The 19759-nt window shown below is 43.1% G+C and overlaps 1 protein-coding gene across 5 annotated transcripts in view; it reads left to right on the forward strand.

Moving 5' to 3' along the window:
* Positions 1-19759, forward strand: part of LOC127053391 (VPS10 domain-containing receptor SorCS1-like) — a 481836-nt gene that overhangs the window by 260562 nt on the left and 201515 nt on the right. For all 5 annotated transcript variants that reach the window (XR_007775021.1, XR_007775022.1, XM_050957982.1 and 2 more), the window contains one exon: positions 11346-11504. Coding sequence is in view for 3 of the 5 variants with exons in the window: in XM_050957982.1 (XP_050813939.1) it covers positions 11346-11504 (159 nt within the window). In the remaining 2 variants the exon portion in view is untranslated. The remainder of the gene's footprint in view (positions 1-11345; positions 11505-19759) is intronic.

Below are 19759 nucleotides of genomic sequence, written 5' to 3' on the forward strand. Positions count from 1 at the left end.
ATGTTCCTTCCTAAGTGGAGCACCCTGCACCTGTCTTCATTGAACCCCATCCGGTTTACCTCAGACCATTTCTCCAATTTGTCCAGATCACCCCCAATTCCGACTCTGTCCTCCAAAGCAGTTGCAATCCCTCCCAGTCTGGTATCGCCTGCAAACTTAACAAGCATACTTTCTATGCCAACATCTAAGTCATTGATGAAGATATTGAACAGAGCCGGTCCCAAAACAGACCCCTGCGGAACCCCACTTGTTATACTTTTCCAGCAGGATTGGGAGCCATTAATAACTACTCTCTGAGTACGGGTTATCCAGCCAGTTATGCACCCACCTTATAGTAGCCCCATCTAAATTGTATTTGCCTAGTTTATCGATAAGGATATCATGGGAGACCGTATCAAATACCTTACTAAAGTCTAGGTATACCACATCCACCACTTCTCACTTATCCACAAGACTCGTTATCCTATCAAAGAAAGCTATCAGACTGGTTTGACATGATTTCTTGTTTACAAATCCATGCTGGCTATTCCCTATCACCTTACCACCTTCCAAGTGTTTGCAGATGATTTATTTAATTACTTGCTCCATTATCTTCTCTGGCACAGAAGTTAAACTAACTGGTCTGTAGTTTCCTGGGTTGTCTTGCCTTTCTTCACTTGACACCCCAATCAACCACAGAATTAAAACTGATTTCCCCCCAACCCCCCACCTCCCCCCAAAAAAAGAACAAGTAACATCTGATTTCATACAAGTGGATGATGTATAAGAATCCGAGTCAATCTTGTATGACTGTCGTAAACATACAGCTAAGGGTAGCATAAAATCCTTCCTTACCTGTAAAGGGTTAAAATGCTTAGATAACCTGGTTGGCACCTGACCAGAAGGACCGATGGGGAAAGAAGATACTTTCAAATCAAGGGTGAGGGAAGGCTTTGCTTTGTGCTGTGTGGGTGTTCTCTCCGGAGACAAAGGGAGAGACCAAGCAAGTAATCCCGCTCCCACTGAAATGATACATCTAATATTACAGAACTAGTAAGTAATAGCAATGAAATGCGTTAGAGTATCTTTTGTTTTAGCTTGTCAAATTTCCCTGTGCTAAGAGGGAGGTTTATCCCTGTTTTGGTAACTTTAAAGTTTTGCCTAGAGGGGAAATCCTCTGTGTTTTGAATCTTTTGTTACCTGTAAAGTTGTCTTCCATCCTGATTTTACAAAGCTGATTCTTTTATCTTTAAATAAATTCTTCTTTTAAGAACCTGATAGACTTTTCATTGTTCTTAAGAGCCAAGAGTTTGGGTCTGTGTTCACTTGTACCAATTGGTGAGGATATTATTCTCAAGCCTTCCCCAGGAAAGGGGGTGCAGGGGTTGGAGAAATATTTTTGGGGAATAGGATTCCAAGTGGTCCTTTCCCGGATTCTTTGTCTAAATCAGTTGGTGGTGGCAGCATATTGTTCAAGGACAAGGTGGAATTTGTGCCCTGGAAAAGTTTTTAACCTAAGATGGTAAAAATAATCTTAGAGGGGGGTCTTTCATGCAGGTCCCCACATCTGTACCCCAGAGTTCAGAGTGGGGAAGGAACCCTGACAATGACCTCATGGCTTCTGATTCTACGATGGCTGTGACCAAAGTCACAGAGTTTGTTATTTTTATGGGCTGTGTGACTGAATGAGACCCTGTGAGAGTCACTGGGTGGCAGAGCAAGCATGAAAGTCAACAGCTGAGATAACTTTATTGAGAGTGTTGAGGGAACAGCACCTCAAGACTGTAAAGAACTAAAGAGAATGTGAATGAAGCTGACTAGGAGTTCTGTGCAAAGACACAGGACCAGACTGATGGCAGATGCCCATCATTTGTATTGTTATAATATGTTTAGGACAATCAGTTTGGATGATGTAGGGGAGGGAGGGAAATAAGAATCACCCAAAGGGGCATGTAGGACCTCTAAAATTTGGTCATATGCACACGGCCAATAGGGATTACATATGGAAGAAAGACTTGGATGGTGGACACCCAGGGTGGCATGAGCTGGCTTTTAAAACATAAACAAGAAACAAGCAACAAAATACAAACCAAAACAGGAATAAAAAACCACTTCTTAAACAGAGCAGACGTGTCTTTACAAATGTAAACTGGTTTCTGAAAAACCTGTGACTTTTCTTGGTTTTATCTATAACTTATTTGCCCAAATGTACCACAATAAAGTTACTGATAACTGCCTGAGACCACATAAACAACCAACCTTGAATTTTTACCTACCTAAGTCCTGGTTCCAAAGTTGAGAGAAATCAATAGAAAGACTCCTATTGATTCCAGTGGGATTTGGATTCTCACCCTGTTGCCCTCTGACCCTGAATCTGGGATGGTAACGCCATTAGAAATGCTATTTCTTTGATGCTACCACAACTAAGACTTTGCACTTATACTTGCCATCTATGTTTGAACTAGCTGTAACCCCTCACCCAAATCTGTCTGCATCACAGTCCATTGAATTTTATTCTGTTATCTCCATGGCTAGTGGTTATCATGGTAGTATTTTATACTCCATCAAATATTGTTTCAAACTACAACTTTCTATGCTATAGAAACAACCACACACTGTTCAGAGAATATTAAAGATCTGACAGTCTCACAGAAGTGAAATAATAATAATAATGCTGCCTGCTTCTTGTTTACAATGTTACCTGAAAGTGAGAACAGGCATTTGCATGGCACTGTTGTAGCCAGCATTGCAAGATATTTACATGCCAGCTGCACTAAAGAATTGTATGTCCCTTCATGCTTCAACCACTGTTCCAGAGGATATGCGTCCAGGCTGATGACAGGTTCTGCTCGATAACGATCTAAAGCAGTGCGGACCGACACATGTTCACTTTCAGCATCTGAGTCAGATGCCACCCGCAGAAGGTTTTTCTTTTTTGATGGTTTGGATTCTGTAGTTTCCGCATTGGAGTGTTGCTCTTTTAAGACTTCTGAAAGCAAGCTCCACACCTCCTCTCTCTCAGATTTTGGAAGATATTTCAGATTCTTAAACCTTCGGTCGAGTGCTGTAACTATCTTTAGAAACTTCACCTTGGTACCTTCTTTGCATTTTGTCAAATCTGCAGTGAAAGTGTTCTTAAAATGAACAACATGTGCTGGGTCATCATCCAGGACTGCTATAATGTGAAATATATGGCAGAATGCAGGTAAAACAGTGCAGGAGACGTACAATTCTCCCCCCAAGGAGTTCAGTCATAAATTTAATTAACACACTTTTTTTTAATGAGCATCATGAGCATGCAAGCATGTGCTCTGGAATGGTGGCTGAAGCATCTGGCATGTAAATACCTTGCAAAACCAGCTACAAAATTGCCAGGCGAATGACTGTTCTCACTTTCAGATGACATTGTAAATAAGAAGCAGCCAACATTATCTCCCACAAATGTAAACAAACTTGTTTGTCTCAGCGATTGGCTGAACAGGAAGTTAGACTAAGTGGACTTGTAGGCTCTAAAGTTTTACATTGTTTTGTTTTTGAGTGCAGTTATGAACAAAATAACCCTACGTTTGTAAGTTTCAAGTTCATGATAAAGAGATTGCATGAGATGAATTGAAAAATATTTTTGTTTATATTATTTTATTACAAATATTTGCACTGTAAAATGACAAATTTAGCACTATACACTTCGTACTCTGTGTTGTAGTTTAAATCAATATATTTGATATTTAATACATTTTAATATTTAATAAATTTCAATTGGTATTCTATTCCTTAACAGCGCGATTAAAACTGCAATTAATCACGATTAATTTTGTTAATTGTGATTCGTTTTTTAAGTTAATCACGTGAGTTAACTGCAGTTAATCAACAGCCCTATTAAATACTAAAACATGAGATCTGTAAATATTTTCACAAATATAAGTTCTGAGTTCTGTTTGTTCAGATTCACGGAGTGGTCACATGGTTACTCACTAGCTTTCAGAAAATGTTCCCAAACCTAAAAATGGTCATGAATTTTAACTTGAATGCTTATGTATCAAAACTGAAATCGTACTAGATGCTTGCTGTATATTAATCTTCTGTTGCAAAATGTTCGGTTCTCCCATCAGAGGTAGAAAAAATGCCATGGGATTTAGGACACCATTCCCACATCACTGGCCATGAACAGCAAGAAGTCAAAGTGTCCGGTTCAGCAGAAATATATTTTGAGGAAAACAAATACAATCAGTGATACTGGGATTGGTCTGTGCATGAGGTAGAAGCCATCAAATGGGTGTGTGACAGTTAGTGCAGACTGCTTCCCAGAAGGGGAAGATGAATGGTCATATTTTCCCCATATCTCAATTACCATTACAAAAGAAGACATGCGTAGACGAGTGGGACACTGGGTCCAAGCTACTTGCATGAGTAAGACATGTGGGATATGGCCATTGATTCAATTCTCTCCCGTTTTAATATTCAAGTAACTGTTTACATTAATTTTGACCCTAATTTATCTGCCATTGACACAACTTAGTGCCTTCAACAACAACTTGGTTGGTAAGTGTTATTGGTCTAACCCAAACAACAGTGCTGGTGGACTTCTGTCTAGATTTCATCACCAAAGTATCTGCTTGTGTGCTGTCAAACTGGGGATTGAACTGAGAACCTCCAGAGCTGAATCAGCTGCTACAATTTGAGCTGAGGGTTAGCTTGGGGCTGTAAGATTCTTAAATTCCAAGGTCAGAAGGGGTCATTGTGATCATCTAGTCTGACTTCCTGTATAACAGGCCATGGAACTCCCCACAAATAATTCCTAGAGCAGATCTTTTAGAAAAACATCCAGTCTTGATTTAAAAATCGTCAGTCACGGAGAATCCTCCACAAGCCTTGATAAGTTGTTCAAATGTTAATTACTTTCACTGTTAAAAATTTCCCTTATATCCAGTCTGAATTTGTCTAGCTTTAACTTCCAGCCACTGGATTGTATTATACCAGTCTCTGCTAGACTGAAGTTCCCCATGTAGATCCTTATACACTGTAATCAAATCTCCCCTTCACTTATGTTCAGTAGGCCTAACTCAGAGCTGCTGAGTAATGGGGTCTGTAGGGGGAATGTTACACATTGCTAAGTGAATGGGAGTCCAGTTGTGCCTAAGGACCTCTTTCTTCTCTCCTTTACACCTATGTTTCACTGGCGTCATTTTGTTCGTGTCAATGGACTTCTTGTCTTTAGCAATGTGAGAGAAGAATCTGACTGGAAGGGGTTGGCAGAAGACACCAGTGCTTGCTTTGATAAAGTCACAGAAGCCTCAGAGCTCCAATCATTCAAACCATTTTTTGCCATCTAAGGATCAGAATACTATCCCTGGAAGCAGATAAAGAATCATCTTACAGGGCATTCCAAGCTGCATCAGCGGGAGAGCAAGGGTCCATTTAATTTTCAAAGTCAGTCTGGTGTCACTAGCTAATACCAAAGAAGGAAGAGAAAAAAAAAAGATTTGTGTGAAGTGTTTTAAAATCTATAAGTTGCATTTCATGTTCATTTGTCACCTTTAGGAAAAGCAAATAAAGTTTCTGCCTTTTCAGGGAGGGGGTGATAAATGGGCGCCTAGTGTTTGGTTGCTGGAGCTTGTGTCGACTCTATTGACTTTCTGTGAAGAAAAAAAACAAAACAATTCATCTGAAGCATCAGCAAGTGCTGCCTGTGCTCACTGTGCCTGGTATGAGTAAACGGGTTCTGAGTGCTTCTGGGCACTGATCTGAGCAGGAAGTAATTACCTTTGCTGAGGGAAGCTGAGTCCTCACATATCCTGGCTCTTTGTTCCACCTGGACGTAGATAGGAAAAACAGCAATGCCAAGACCCATTTAACAAAGGTCTCCCTCTGGAAATGGGAATATTTTTGGATATGGCTTTCACTGTGTTGTAATCATTTTTAGTAGCTCAACTTGATGGGAAGATGGGATAGTCGACTATGTAAAAGGAAATTTTGATGATTAAAAACTATGGCCAAAATCATCACATCAGAATTGCCCAAATGGATGTGACCGTGTGTTCCATTCTGATTATTGTTCTTGCTTTGAGGTAAGGATGGAGGCTCCCAATCACAGACCACATCCTCACTCTGCAAGGTGCTATGCAAACACATAACCCAAAGGTAGTCGCTGCCCTGAGGACTTTACAATCTAAGCACTCCAGGATCCTTTCTCCAAAAGTAGCCAGTACCAAATGCTTCAAAAGAAGATACAAGAAATCATGAAGGGGGCAGTTATGAAATAACATGGCCATACAGGCAGTTTCTTCCTGACTTCCTCAGGGAGAGGTTAGCTTTACTCCCTGGACCATTAGGTTTTACACTCCATTCAAATTATGACTTGTTTTATTATCATTGGTGGGTTTTCTTCATTTTTTGTGTGTTTAATGCTGCCCATTGAAAGTGTGGATGCCTTCATAATGTCTATTCTCAGGTGAATGGGGTCATACTGTGCCTGAGAGTAGAATTTGGCCTTCTGTACGTCAAAGAAAAGTCCAGTTTGTGTTACTAAAAACACCTTAGATTGTCCAGACAAGAATTTTAAAAATCAGGTGTACTTGCCTACATTTGTTAACCATTCACATTTCTGTCAGTTTGGAAAATAAAACTAGACCAATCTCTCTGTCTCTCCCTCTTCCCACCCCTGCCTTCCTGCCTCCGCTCCCCTCCTCCCTCCTGGTTTCCAGTCAGTTTCACTTTCTAGTTCTCATGCTTTAGCTGCTGTCTCTGGGCTCCTGGCTCTGACTATTTACATGCAAAAATGCTGTAACCAAGTTTGCTTTCAAATTTCTGTGTAAACAGCTTGGGGTTCTGATTCCACTGTGCATGGTGACTGTGTTGAAGATGTCACCTTAGGGGATTCTAATTTGTTTTGTCTTCTTAAAATGAGGTTGTAACAGGGTTCACTCACCACTGTGGCGCCTCCTTCTGGCTGTCCTAGGGATTAGCTCTGTTCACCACTGCACCCTCCTCTGGTGATGCCTGGCTGCCATCACTCCTGCTCTAGGATCCGTATCTCTCCAAGGATCGCAGCGTCCTCTTTAGCGACACAGCCCTCCGGCTGTGCCACACACTGTGCTCCCTGCATCTGGCGGACCTGGAGTCTGCTGTTCAGCCACTTCCCTTAGTGGCTATTGCAGCAAATTGTCTGGCGACTTCCTCCTGGTTCCAGCATCCTCTTTGCTCTTGCCTCAGGGCCTCGGCCTGCAACACCCCAGCAGCCAGCCAGGAGCTGTCTCTCGCTCCACTTGTCCCTATTAGCAGCAGTGCTATCTCCAGGGTGCTGGCAGTTCTCTCAGCCTCCAGAGCCACAGTTCTTTCTCCCTGAGCTCCCAGCAGAGAACTGCCTTCCTCTGCCCTGCAGCTCCCTTCAGTCCTTCTCTGATTGGCTGTCTCCTGCGCAGCCTCCCAAGGGCTCTATTAACCTCTTATAGCCCAGTGTGGGGCAGGCACCCCATCACAGAGGTCTTGTACAAGGGGTGATGTTGTAGAAACCAAGGACAGAACAATATAAATCAAGGAAAGATGATCTGGTGGTTAGAGCACTAGCCTTGGGAAAGCTATGTTCAACTCTCTGCTCCACCACAGATTTCCCAGTGTGACAATTGGCTAAATTATTTAGCTTCTCTGTGCCTCAGTTTCCCATCTGTAGAATGGGGTAATAGCAATACCCTGCCTCATGGAGGTGTTCGGAAGATAAATATATTAAAGATTGTGAGGTCAGGTGCGCAGAAACTATGGGAATGGAGTCATATAAGTATCTAAGGTAGCCAAGCTTAGATCCAGTCTCACGTTCTTCTATCAGTGTGTAGCCCAAGGTCCAGTGTGCCTCAACAGCAGCCCTGGGACTACAAGTTGTGGACAACAAAATGGGGCATGTTGTGAGAACTTCCGGGTTCCTGCCAGGATGTAACCTCTGCCCCCCACCAGCAGGAGGTCTCAGCACTGACTGAGCTGGGAGCACGTAGCGGGCAAGCAGAGAGGAGGCTGCTGGACTGTAATCCTGTTCTATGTTCTTTACAGAATGAAGCCTTGTTCCTGGTGCTTTGGCTGAGTGGGTCTGATCTGAGGTGAACACCCAACGCAGAGCACACAAAGGAGCCTCAGGCCCAGTTTCCCAAAGCTGTGTAAATAGCTGCAAGGCAGGCTTCCCCTATGTGGAACAGCCTCATACTGGGGCCAGTGAACGGGAGGGACAAATGTTCCTGAGAGTCACAATCCAAAGCCCATTGCACTTGATGGAAAAACTCATTAACTCCAATGAGCTTTGGATCAAGCCACTGATCTGCATTTATTTATGCTCTAGTTGCTCTAGTACAGTAAGTGTTCTGCTGTGTGATCTTTTCAAATACCAGCATAAACAATGTTTCTTTTTCAGTGCATAAACTCACACAAGAACAGAGAATTCATCGTACCTGTTGATACGCTTAACCGTAGTTGTATTATCACAGAAATAACGTTGGGAGAATGAGGGAGACAGTCTGGGTGGTTTGGTCTGAGAAACAAAACAGCTTTACTTGGCTCGTTGATAGCGGATGTTCTGTGAATTTCCATTTTAATAGTAATTCTTTTTGTATGCCAGCCATTATGAAGTCTCTACTTTAGGATAATGAACGTGATTGTTTCTAATAAATATAATAATATCTAGTTCATATCTAGTCCTTTTCATCAGTAGATCTCAGTGCACTTTACAAAAGGAGCTATCATTTCTCCCCATTTTACAAACGGGGCACTGAAACAGGGAGCTGATGTGGTTCCTCCAAGATCACAAGCGGGACAATGGCAGAATCCCAGTCCAATGAGCTATCCACTAAGCAGCACTGCCATGCAGTATTGCATATTTAGGGGATTACCTGTCATCCATCAAGAAATGCAGAACATCCTCTATGTATATTACATACATATTGTGACAAAGTTCCTCCTCTACCTTGGTGGGTCCTGCGCTTATTGGCAGATTTGCTCACCTCAGTGATCTTCCCCACAGTCTGGTTCAACTTCTCCTGTGTCTGATCAGGAGTTGGGAGGTTTGGGGGGAACCCGGGCCCACCCTCTACTCCAGGTTCCAGCCCAGGGCCCTGTGGATTGCAGCTGTCTGTAGTGCCTCTTGTAACAGCTGCATGACAGCTACAACTCCCTGGGCTACTTCCCCATGGCCTCCTCCAAACACCTTCTTTATCCTCACCACAGGACCTTCCTCCTGGTGTCTGATAACGCTTGTACTCCTTAGTCCTCCAGCAGCACAGCCTCTCACTCAGCTCCTTGTGCCTCTTGCTCCCAGCTCCTCACACACACTTCCTCTCCTCTGGCTCCCCCCCCCCCGCCCGCTTGACTGGAGTGAGCTCCTTTTTAAACCCAGGTGCCCTGATTAGCCTGCCTTGATCGGCTGCAGGTGTTCTAATCAGCCTGTCTGCCTTAATTGGTTCTAGCAAGTTCCTGATTACTCTAGTGCAGCCCCTGCTCTGGTCACTCAGGGAACAGAAAACTACTCATCCAGTGACCAGTATATTTGTCCTCTACCAAACTCCTGTACCCCACTGGTCTGGGTCTGTCACAGTATACACACGGATATGCATAGCTGGACTAATATATCTATATCTGCTGTATCCGTCTAGATCTTTATGGTGTTTCCTAATTTATTGTTAGCGATCTTTGTGTTACACGATGTCTCGTGGGGCCCCCAGCCCTTCTTTGCGACTCTGCCTGCCTTTTATTACTGAATGGTGGATGGGGGAAGAGAGAGAGATTCTGAAATGCCTGAACACAGATTAAAATTCCCACTGTGAAATGCTAGATGCTGTTCCTTTCAGTTTGGCCTTGTCTAGGAGCTGATTCGTGCCTGGCATTTTCAGAGACAGTAACCTGTGTATTTAAAAATGGCACGAATGATACAGATCTTTAATCCCGTTGCAGGCAAAGGGCTTTCAAAGCTTTGTGTGTTCACCATTTGTGGCGCCTCCTACTCTATTCCTTTGTGACATTGCTTTTTTCTCTCGTGGGAAGACGGAAGTCATTCTCTTTGTAGTTCTCAAACCTATTTCCTTCATGCAGAGACTCTCACACTTCTTTCTGATTCATCAGCAATACAGACCAATTAATACGTTAATTGGTGGTGACTGGCCATTAGCAGAACTACAAGCCAGACAGCTACTGTATTTCAAGAGCTAGCACCCTTGGACTAAGCTAAAGGAGCAACTTCAGTGAGCAGAGACTGTTTCTGATACCTTACTGAAGCCTTAATTCACAGTATCTTGGAAATTAGAGATGGAAAGAACCTAGTGGGTTACCAAACATCCCCCTGCCAAAACAAGATTGCTCCCTGCAGACAGACAGGTTCTAAAATCTCAAGCAATGAAACTTCCTGCCACCTTCTATCTTCAGACTCTTCTTCAATCTAACCGATTCCACCGCTGGGAATTATTTTCAATATCCGTTTTCTTTTTTTTTTGCAGTTTACATTTTCCTTTGCTGATGCAACGTGCATACACACTGCGTCTGCCGCCTCTGCTGAATAGCTCTCGAAAAGGATAACAACCAGCTGTTGCTGTTAACCTTAGGAAAGTTTGTGCTTTTGGGGTTGGCTGTCCCAGGTTCAGATCTTGTTGATGATCACAAAGGGGTTGTTGGACTTAACCTTTAACCTTTTGTAATTAGTTATGCTCATTCTAAGACAAGGGTCACCAACCTGTGGCTCTGGAGTCACATGTGACTCTTCAGAAGTTAATATGCGGTCCTTGTATAGGCACCAACTCCGGGGCTGAAGCTACAGGTGCCAACTTTCCACTGTGCCAGCGGGGTGCTCACTGCTCAACCCCTGGCTCTGCCACCGGCCCTGCCCCCACTCCACCCCTTCCTGCCCATTCCCCTGAGCCTGCCATGCCGTCACACCTCCTCCCCCCCCCAGAGCCTCCTGCACACCATGAAACAGCTGATCGGGAGGTTTAGGGAGGGAGGGGGAGGCACTGATTGGCAGGGCTGCTGGTGGGTGGGAGGCGCAGGGAGCCGGGAGCTGATGGGGGGCTGCTGACATATCACTGTAGCTCTTTGGCAATGTACATTGGTCAATTCTGGCTCCTTCTCAGGCTCAGCTTGGCCATCCCTGTTCTAAGTGATCCTACTGTCTATTTGATTGCTCCATACTTCAGATACACGTTCACAGTTATCATCTATGGCTTTACGTTCCGGAAGGTTGGTCACCATTGGTTTGTTCTAACAGGTTTGCTACACTTGAGTTGTGTAGTCTGGTTTTTATACTGGCACTAAAATGCATCAGTTTTCGCTGTGTTTACCTGGCTGTTTCCTCATCCTTCCGTTTGACTCCTTTCTAACTAACTGTGACTATTCCATCCATACAGATTATGTTGCTGACTGACCCGGAGATTGAGAGCAGTTTGCTGATTAGCTCTGACGAAGGGGCCACGTATCAAAAGTACCGTCTGAACTTTTACATCCAGAGCCTGCTGTTCCACCCCAAACAGGAGGACTGGATTCTGGCGTACAGTCTCGATCAGAAGGTAAGAAAAGATTTTGTGACCTTCTTTACCAATGATGTGGCGTTTTCCCTCCCAAGGGCCTAGACAAACATTTAGTGCTTGCTTTTTCTAGAGGGCCTCTGTTTCTGCACTCACCATAATTATGACTTCATTTACACACCTACAAGGTCTGTGACTATAAATCAGGTATTTACCGGCGGATGTCAAGTTTGGTAACATTTGCACCCTCAATGATCATTAATTGTGGGGAGTTGTTTGAGGGGAACAGGGTTGTGTCCCCAAACAAGGAAAGTGGGTTTAGGGGTTGGCTCCAGATTAAACCCTTCATTGTGTTCTCTTCTTTTTAACTAATGTTGTTGCCAGGATAGCAGCCTTAATAATGTGCAAAGTTGTTCAGTATAAGTACTTGGATAATGATACACAATATGGATGTATTTCTTGGCACTCAAAACAAATGGTGGTACCCTCCTTGCTTCAGAATAACATACAGTTCTTCTTGCTCCTGCCTGCTTGGCACATCATAAACCAGATGTTGATTGTCCAAAGAAGAAAATAAGTGAATTGAATTCCTTTTGGAGTCTGCTTCTGTTGGTGCAGATCATGTCATGGCTACAGAAACATGCCATAGCATTTCAAAAGCATCTAGTGCTTTTGGGTACCTCAATTTTTAGATCAACTTGAGACCTCTTAAAGGGGCCAGATTCTCCCAGTGATTTCTGAGAAACCAAGGCATCAGTAATCACTAAACTTGGGCCTGAAAAATATTTAAAATTGGACATCTCGACAGACAGTGCTTGTTCAGATTGGTGTGCCAATCTAAATCTCAGTCCTGTAAGGGGGTTCACTCACCGCAGGAGCACCTCCTTGTGGCCAAGTGTGGCACAGCAACTGACTTTCACTCAGGCAACCCCTGCTGACAGTCACTCCTTCACTGTGGTGGTCTCTGCTCTGTACCTTGGGCCTCCACCCCGGTCATGATATTAATGTCTGCCCCTTTTGAGGTAACAAAGTTCAACAAACAAAAGTTCAACGGTTAATTCCGAGACCTTGTGTCAGGTCTCTGGCCCCTGACTCTGGGCTCATGCCACTTTGCCAGTGACTGGTAGGGGAACCCAGGTCCTCCTTACAGTGGGTTCAGCCCAGGGACCCTTACTGTCAGCCTAGGTTTGCAGTGTCCCATCCCTTGCTGCTATTTCCCTGGGCTTCTTCCGACCCAACCTCTCTCAGGCGTTCTTCCATGCAACTTCTCTGGGTTGATCCTTCTTTCAGGGCTGGAATCCCAGTGCTTATTCTGCACCCTGGATTTCCTCCTCACCACTTCTCTGTTTCCAAAGAGACTGCAAACTCCCGACCTACAGCCCCGTTCTGCTACAAACTTCCTCTCATTATAATAACCAGCCTGCACCTGCTCACTTGGGCTTCATGATCAGTCAAGCCTGGCTTTCCCTCCAGATGCTCCCAGGGAACAGAACTGGTTTCTCAAGTCCACATTAACCCATTCAGGGATTGTGTGGGGTACATAGCCCGTCATAAGCACCTTCCACTCAAGACTTTCAATGTGGTTTACAAACATAAAAGAATTAATCCTCCCGATAATTGGGTGACGTATGTAGGTATATATTATTATTTGAGCTTGAGGAAATAGTGTCTTGAGGCTGGTTTACACTGGACCTAGCTACATTGCTCAGGGGTGTGAAAGTCCATCTCCTTGAGTGACGTAGTGAAACCGACCTAAGTCCCTGTGTAGATAGAGCTATGTCAAGGCGTAGGTGGATTACTTACACTGACAGAAGAACTCCTCCCATCAGCATAGGTAGTGTCTACTTACCTACTGCTGTAGCATTTCACATGTAGACGAGTCCTTAGGGTTGCTAAATGACTTACCTAAGGTCACTAACGAAGCTTAAGAAAACATCGGGAATAAAAATTAAGACCTGTGCTTAACCAGAAAACCAACGTCCTTTCAAGGTTGTAGCCTAATGTCCACACAAAATTAAAATGTGAGTAAATCTATTCTGCCTACCTAAATTTCCTCTGTAGTCTCAATCAGTTACGGTGTTCCTCAACTCTTAAATGGTTGTTATAGTGTGTGCTGCAGCCATGTTCCAGCCAAGGTTTCATTCTAGTGGTAGCTGAAATGCTTCCTGGATACTGTATATGTAAAATAGGAAGAGCCAAAATTCTGCCCATATTTATGGCAATGAAACACCACTGAAGTCATTGCACAGATGCAAATGAGGACAGGATTTGGCCTTTAGCATGTTAAGCATTTTGGGCCCTTTGAGATGAAAGGAATTGCATCATTGTAATACACTAGTATTTGATGAAGGTCAATGCTGCTTGTAGTAGTAAATTTCTCATTTTGAAATAGGGGACGGGTGGAATATACATTTCTGTTGGTGCTTTAGCCAGCATGCCAAGGTGAGTGAAGATCTCAAGTTAGACAATGTATAACTAAGTTTCACTGGATTTATGGTGCGCAGCCCTGTAAGAGGACAAAGCCAAAGAGCTGGAGACATAATTTCCTGGTTCCAGCAGGCAAATTATCTTTACTCAGTTATTATGTGAGTAATTGCTGTTGCTTTATTTTACAGGACCACAAAACTGCCTGCAAATATTAACTCAGGCTTTTTGGAGGGCCCTCGGGGGTTAGATGCAGTGATGGGGTTGGTCAGGACGGCCAAGTTTATCTGGGTTTTATGTGGGAGGGTGCTTGAAGGAGCTTTATCTAAACAATATTTCAGAGAGTAGTAAATATGATCATTACTGGTGATTAGAATATTATGTTACTTAGGATGAGCTATGCCCCTATGGAGAGGGCTAGCACAAAACCACTTAGATCCCACTTAAAGCCCTCAGAAATGGAGCTTATGTGGGACTTAGCAGTGTCCTATGTCCTGCATAGAGGTGAACTACGGCCTTGGGTCCTGATCCTAACCCTACTGGAGTGTTTCCTTTGACCTCAGTGGGCTTTGGATCAACCCCTTTGAGGGTAACTGATAAGCACAAAGTATAAATCAACTTGGAATAAATAAAACGTAATGGTCAGGTTCTCCCTGTAGCTGAGCAGAAATGGTCCCTGGTGGTTTCATTTCTCCAGGCAGAATTTGGCCTGGAGTAACTGTGTGATCCTGCAGGTTTTTATATTTATTACTCTGGAAGTCACGGAGCAGTTCACAACACATGACTATCACGTGCTCTTTTGAGACCTTGTGCTAAGGCTGTAGTAATGACGAGGAAACCCAATAGTCATTAATTGTAATCCGGCATAGGGTTATTATTGACCAGGAGCCCCCCTAGCAACCCAAGATGTAGACAGCTTCATGGTGGCCAACTTGAACTGAATTTGCCATCCGAGTTTGTTTCCAAGTAGGCAGGTTCCCGGCATCATAAAACCCCATCGCTAGTCACATTCATTTGCCCCTTGGCTGCAGAAGAGAGACCAAGGCTTCAAGGAACATGGAGAATGAATAAGAAAGGAGACGAATTAACGTGGAGACTGAATCATTGAAGACTTAGGTATACTGCCTAGGCACTGTGGGGGAGCTTACACCGCTCATGCTGTGACTCTTCTCTAGGCAGAGGACTTTAGTTTCCAGAGCTGACAATCCAGTGTCTTTTACACACATTAAATTAACAGATTTTAGAGAGAGTATCAGAAAACCAGCTGCTGCCTGCTCCAACTGCTCTATGATTGCATTCATTTTTCCAGCTGAAAGTACAGTCACTCCGGGGAAACCCCCACCACATAATTGCAATCCAGTGTGTGATTCTTCGTTTTCTGAATAAGAAAAGTTACCTATCAGAAGAAAACTCCAGACACAGTAAAACATTGCTAAGGACACACAAGCTTGTTGGAGGTCCTGTACCTTTTAATTCTGGTGGGTTTAATCAGCTGGCTTATATGGTAAGGGGCTGTTTTGTGGGCGTGTTACCTGTTTCTTTTTGCTATATAGTCTTAAACAGTGGTTTGTAGTGTAATTAGGGGCTGGAAAATAAGAGCATCCACTTCATGCAGAGTCTCCTTCCCCTGTTCAGATGGGTCATCCATACAGAGACTATGACTAATACTCATCCTTGAATTGGAGAGCTCTTTGGAGTGATGAAATGCAGGTGGGAACGGGAGGTGGAAGTGATGTGGGGGGAAATGTAGAGTCCTAATTGCACAGCTCAGAAGACATGTCTAAATGCACTCAAGTGTTGAGCAACGCCAGCGGTGGTGGAGAAGCTGTTTTAAAATGGTCCTCCTAGATTCCCGCTTGTTCCTTTGATATTCTAAATGGGATCGTGAAATCAAGACAGCCAGGTTAAAGGGGACAGTCTCTGCCAACAAGGCATCTCTAAATGAAAATATTTTTTTTGAATTTCCTTAATATTTGATTTCAGCTGTCTGTTCTTTTAAAAGCGAGTTTAGTTCCTGGCGAAAAGTACCAAATTGAGAGCCTTGGAGATGGAAATTTGGTCATGTTGCAAAGGCACTGGACTTAGATTCAGGAGATCAGGGTTCTCTTTCTAGTGGGCAACAAACTTCCTCTGTAACCTTGGGCAAATCACTTAATCTCTCTTTCTTCCTTTGTTCCCCATGTGTAAAACTGGGATAGTAACACTTATCTTCCTCCTAGGGTGCTGAAAATAAATCCTTTAATGAAAGAGGTGCACCGATAGGAAGGTGATGGTTGCTGTTTATATATATATAGAACTCTCTATTTATAGAACAATGTGAATCAAGCTTCCCACACATTGCCCCAGCCATGTGCCTTAACCCATTGCCTGAATGGTTTGCTTTGAAAGATGAGCAGTATCTCTGTCTTGTCAGCAGAGAGGCTTATTACTGTATAGGTGAGGCTGCTAATTAGCACCAATTGTGATAGCGGACTTTTTGAGGTCCTCCAGGTCCTGATCCAAAGCCCACTGAAATCACCAGTCCTCTTTCCATCAGGAGCTGTAAGGGGACACATTTTACATAGGCTGCATTTCCATGTGTTAGACTTGTGTTTATTTGTTCATTCAAAGGGGAAAATAATCCACAGTGCAGAGAGAACACAAAATAAGGGTTGGTAAACTCTTGCAGGACCCATTAGGACGGGAAGCCGTTTGGTCAATGAGTAAGTGAGATTTGCTCAGATCACACCCACTAACAGTAATGGAGAGTGGATTTACCGATGTGAATCCATCAGGCATTCAAGTGGGAACAGTGGAGTTCAGAGTCAGAGGTGACAGAAGAATCGCTCGCATGTGTAAACCGATATATGTCAGAGAGGCAAGGGTGTGCACAGAGAGCAGGCCAGTTGTTACGTATTAAGGAAAACAGTGGATTGTGGTCTCTTTGGGTCTAATTCATCCCTGTGGGAAGTGGGGGCAGAACAAGGCTCAGACATCATTTAAGTTCCTATAATCTCCTAATAGAACATCAGTGGCTCACATATCTGGTGATGAGGCTCAGCACAGGGGATGTCCCCCATTGTCAGGAAAATAGGGTATAATCTGTGTTCTCCTATTATTTTAAACTGAGCTTTACTGGCTTCTCTGAGGCCTGATTCTCCTGCCACACCAGTGTAAATCTGGAGCAGCTCCACTGACCTCATGTACTGTGGCAGTATCAGAATCAGACTGGAACAGAAAGAAATGAATGGAATTGCCTTTATATAGAACTGGAGTAAAAGGAGAATCAGGCCCTGTGTTTAAATCAAACCTAGCTGTGAGCCTGATCATGCTCTTTTAATAGCTTTGAGATTAACAGAATTTAAAGTCAGAAGGATCATCTAATCTGACTTTATGTGTAACACAAGCCATATAATTTCACCCAGTTAATCCTGTATTTAGCCCAGTAGCTTGTGTTTGACTACGGCGTATCATTCTGAAAGGCATCCAATCTTAAATGAGATGTACTGAATTTTTGCAGCTGACTTGTGATATGGGCTTCATTGGGCTCAGTGTCTCGTTCAAAAACAAGGAGATTGTTTGCTCTGTTATGCTGCTTAAACACTGCTCTAATTCCATTGACAGCAGGGAGTTACTCCTGCTTTACACCAGAATCAATATTTTCTCCAGTTAAGATTAAGATACATAGTTATATACAATAAAGTTTTATTGGGTTTTGAGGATCCACTGGCAATATTAGATGTGAAAAGACAAATAACATATAGTTTGTGTGCTAACGTTTAGTGAAGTCCCTAGCTCAATCAACAAAACGAATTATTCATTTGGCCTGCATATTTCTGATGATCTCTGTTGTGGCAAAACATGAAAGGCAATAGTGTATTTGCAAAGCAGAAGGAGTTCTGCCCTGGTACCAAAATATGTGGAATGTTTCAGAAGGCCTTGGAAATTCTTGGAGGACCACAAGAATTTATTCCAGCTAAATGAAAGGTTGTAAAAAATATGTGAACTCAGACAGACCCATATTTTTAAAAGCCTGTGTGTATTTATGCATGGTGTGTGTGTGTGCACAAAAAAGATGCAGGTGTATGTATCCTTAAGTTCTATCCATGCACCGGACATTTGGCTTACATACCTTTGCCCACAATTCTTTTCAAATGTGGGTTGAAATCTATAGGGCCAATTGAGCAGCAATTGGATCGCCAATCCTTATGCTGTTCTGAGGATGAACAGGTGAAAACTGTGAAGATCCTTCATCTTGCAGTCACTTTGTTTTCTTTTCTTTCTTGCCTATACAGTCAGCGGCCCAGCATTAATTCAGTAACAGGGGTAATGTTGTCAGATTGTATTTTCTTTTAATTTGGCTATAAACTGGTATACAGACTGTGATAAAACATGCCCTCCAAGGGCATCCATCAGTCTCTTACACACCTCACTAAGCATAATGTGTTGGGAAACAACTTAAAATAAAGGAAATAAACAGCGGATGGAAATAAAAGAATAAACAATGAAAATAAGAAAAAAAACCCAAACAGCTGATCCAGTAACAGGCAGATGGCACAGTCTGTCCAAACAGGAAGATAGAATCATAGCAACGTAGGGCTGGAAGGGGCCTCAGGAGGTCATCTACTTCAGTGTTTTTCAATGACCAGTCATGGACTGGGCACCTGTCCCTGAGATCTCCCTGGCACAGTTTAGGAAGGCAGTAAGCCAGTCCCTGGTATTGAAAAGTACTGATCTAGTTCATCCACCCTGTGCTGAGGCAGGATTAAATACAGCTAGACCATCCCTGACAGGTGTTGGTCTAACCTGATCTTAAAAATATCCAGGGATTCCACAACCTCCCTGCATAACTTGTTCCATGGCTTAACTATCCCTAATGTTAGAAAGGTTTTCCTAATACCTAACCTAAATTTCCCTTGCTGCAAACTAAGCCTATTGCTACTTGTCCTACTCTCCATGGACATGCACAATTGATCGTCATCTTTTTTTAAAACAACTATTTAAATATTTGATGCCTGTTATCCTTTCCCCCAGCTACGAGCCTTTTCTTCTGTAGACTAAACACATCCACCTCTATCAACCTGGTCCCACAGGTGCTCTGCTTCATAGGAGTGTGGTCAAGGGGCTGTAAGATAGGACTCTTGAGTAATATTCATCACTGATTTTGCACTGATGCGCATGTCTTTAGGCAAATCTATATACCTCACTTTGCTCAAGTGTACAGTCTGTACAAACAATAGTGCTTGTCCTTCTTAAGCCTGCTTCTGTGAGCATAAGAGATTTGTTCGTTCACTGCTTTGAGATCCTTGGATGCATGTGTGCAACCAGTGAGGGGATAGCCCTTCTCCCAGAAAGTTTTACTGTCCTACGGATGTCTAGCGATTTTCACACATTTCCATGAAAACATACTAATTTTCCATCTGAGAAGCAGTGTACTCCCATGGGTGGGTTTTAACCTGGGTTTTAATCCCAGCTCTGTCACTGACCACTTGTGTGTGACCTTGAGCAAGTCACTTCAGCTATCTGTGCCTCAGTTTCCCTCCACTTTCTTTTGCATATTGTCTATTTATATTATAAGCTTTTCAGAACATCTATTTTTTTACTATGTACACAGTGTCACAATGGAACCCTGAGATCAGCTGGAGCCTCCAGCACTACCATTATGCAAATAATAAATAATAATTGTTTTTTTTAATGAAAAGCTGTGTGTATGTGAGACTAGTGAACTTTTGCACTGAATTGTGTGATAATTAGCCATTTTCTTTTCCTGCAAATGGTAATGTTTATGGGGGAAAATACAAAAATTGAAAGACAGACTTTCCCTTACACCTCCAAAATAATTGATTTTTCATAAAATAACCCAAAACAAATCAAAAGCACCCTGGCAGGAATGC

The sequence above is a fragment of the Gopherus flavomarginatus genome, chromosome 6, assembly GCF_025201925.1.
Source record: "Gopherus flavomarginatus isolate rGopFla2 chromosome 6, rGopFla2.mat.asm, whole genome shotgun sequence".
In the NCBI taxonomy this organism is placed as follows: Eukaryota; Metazoa; Chordata; order Testudines; family Testudinidae; genus Gopherus; species Gopherus flavomarginatus.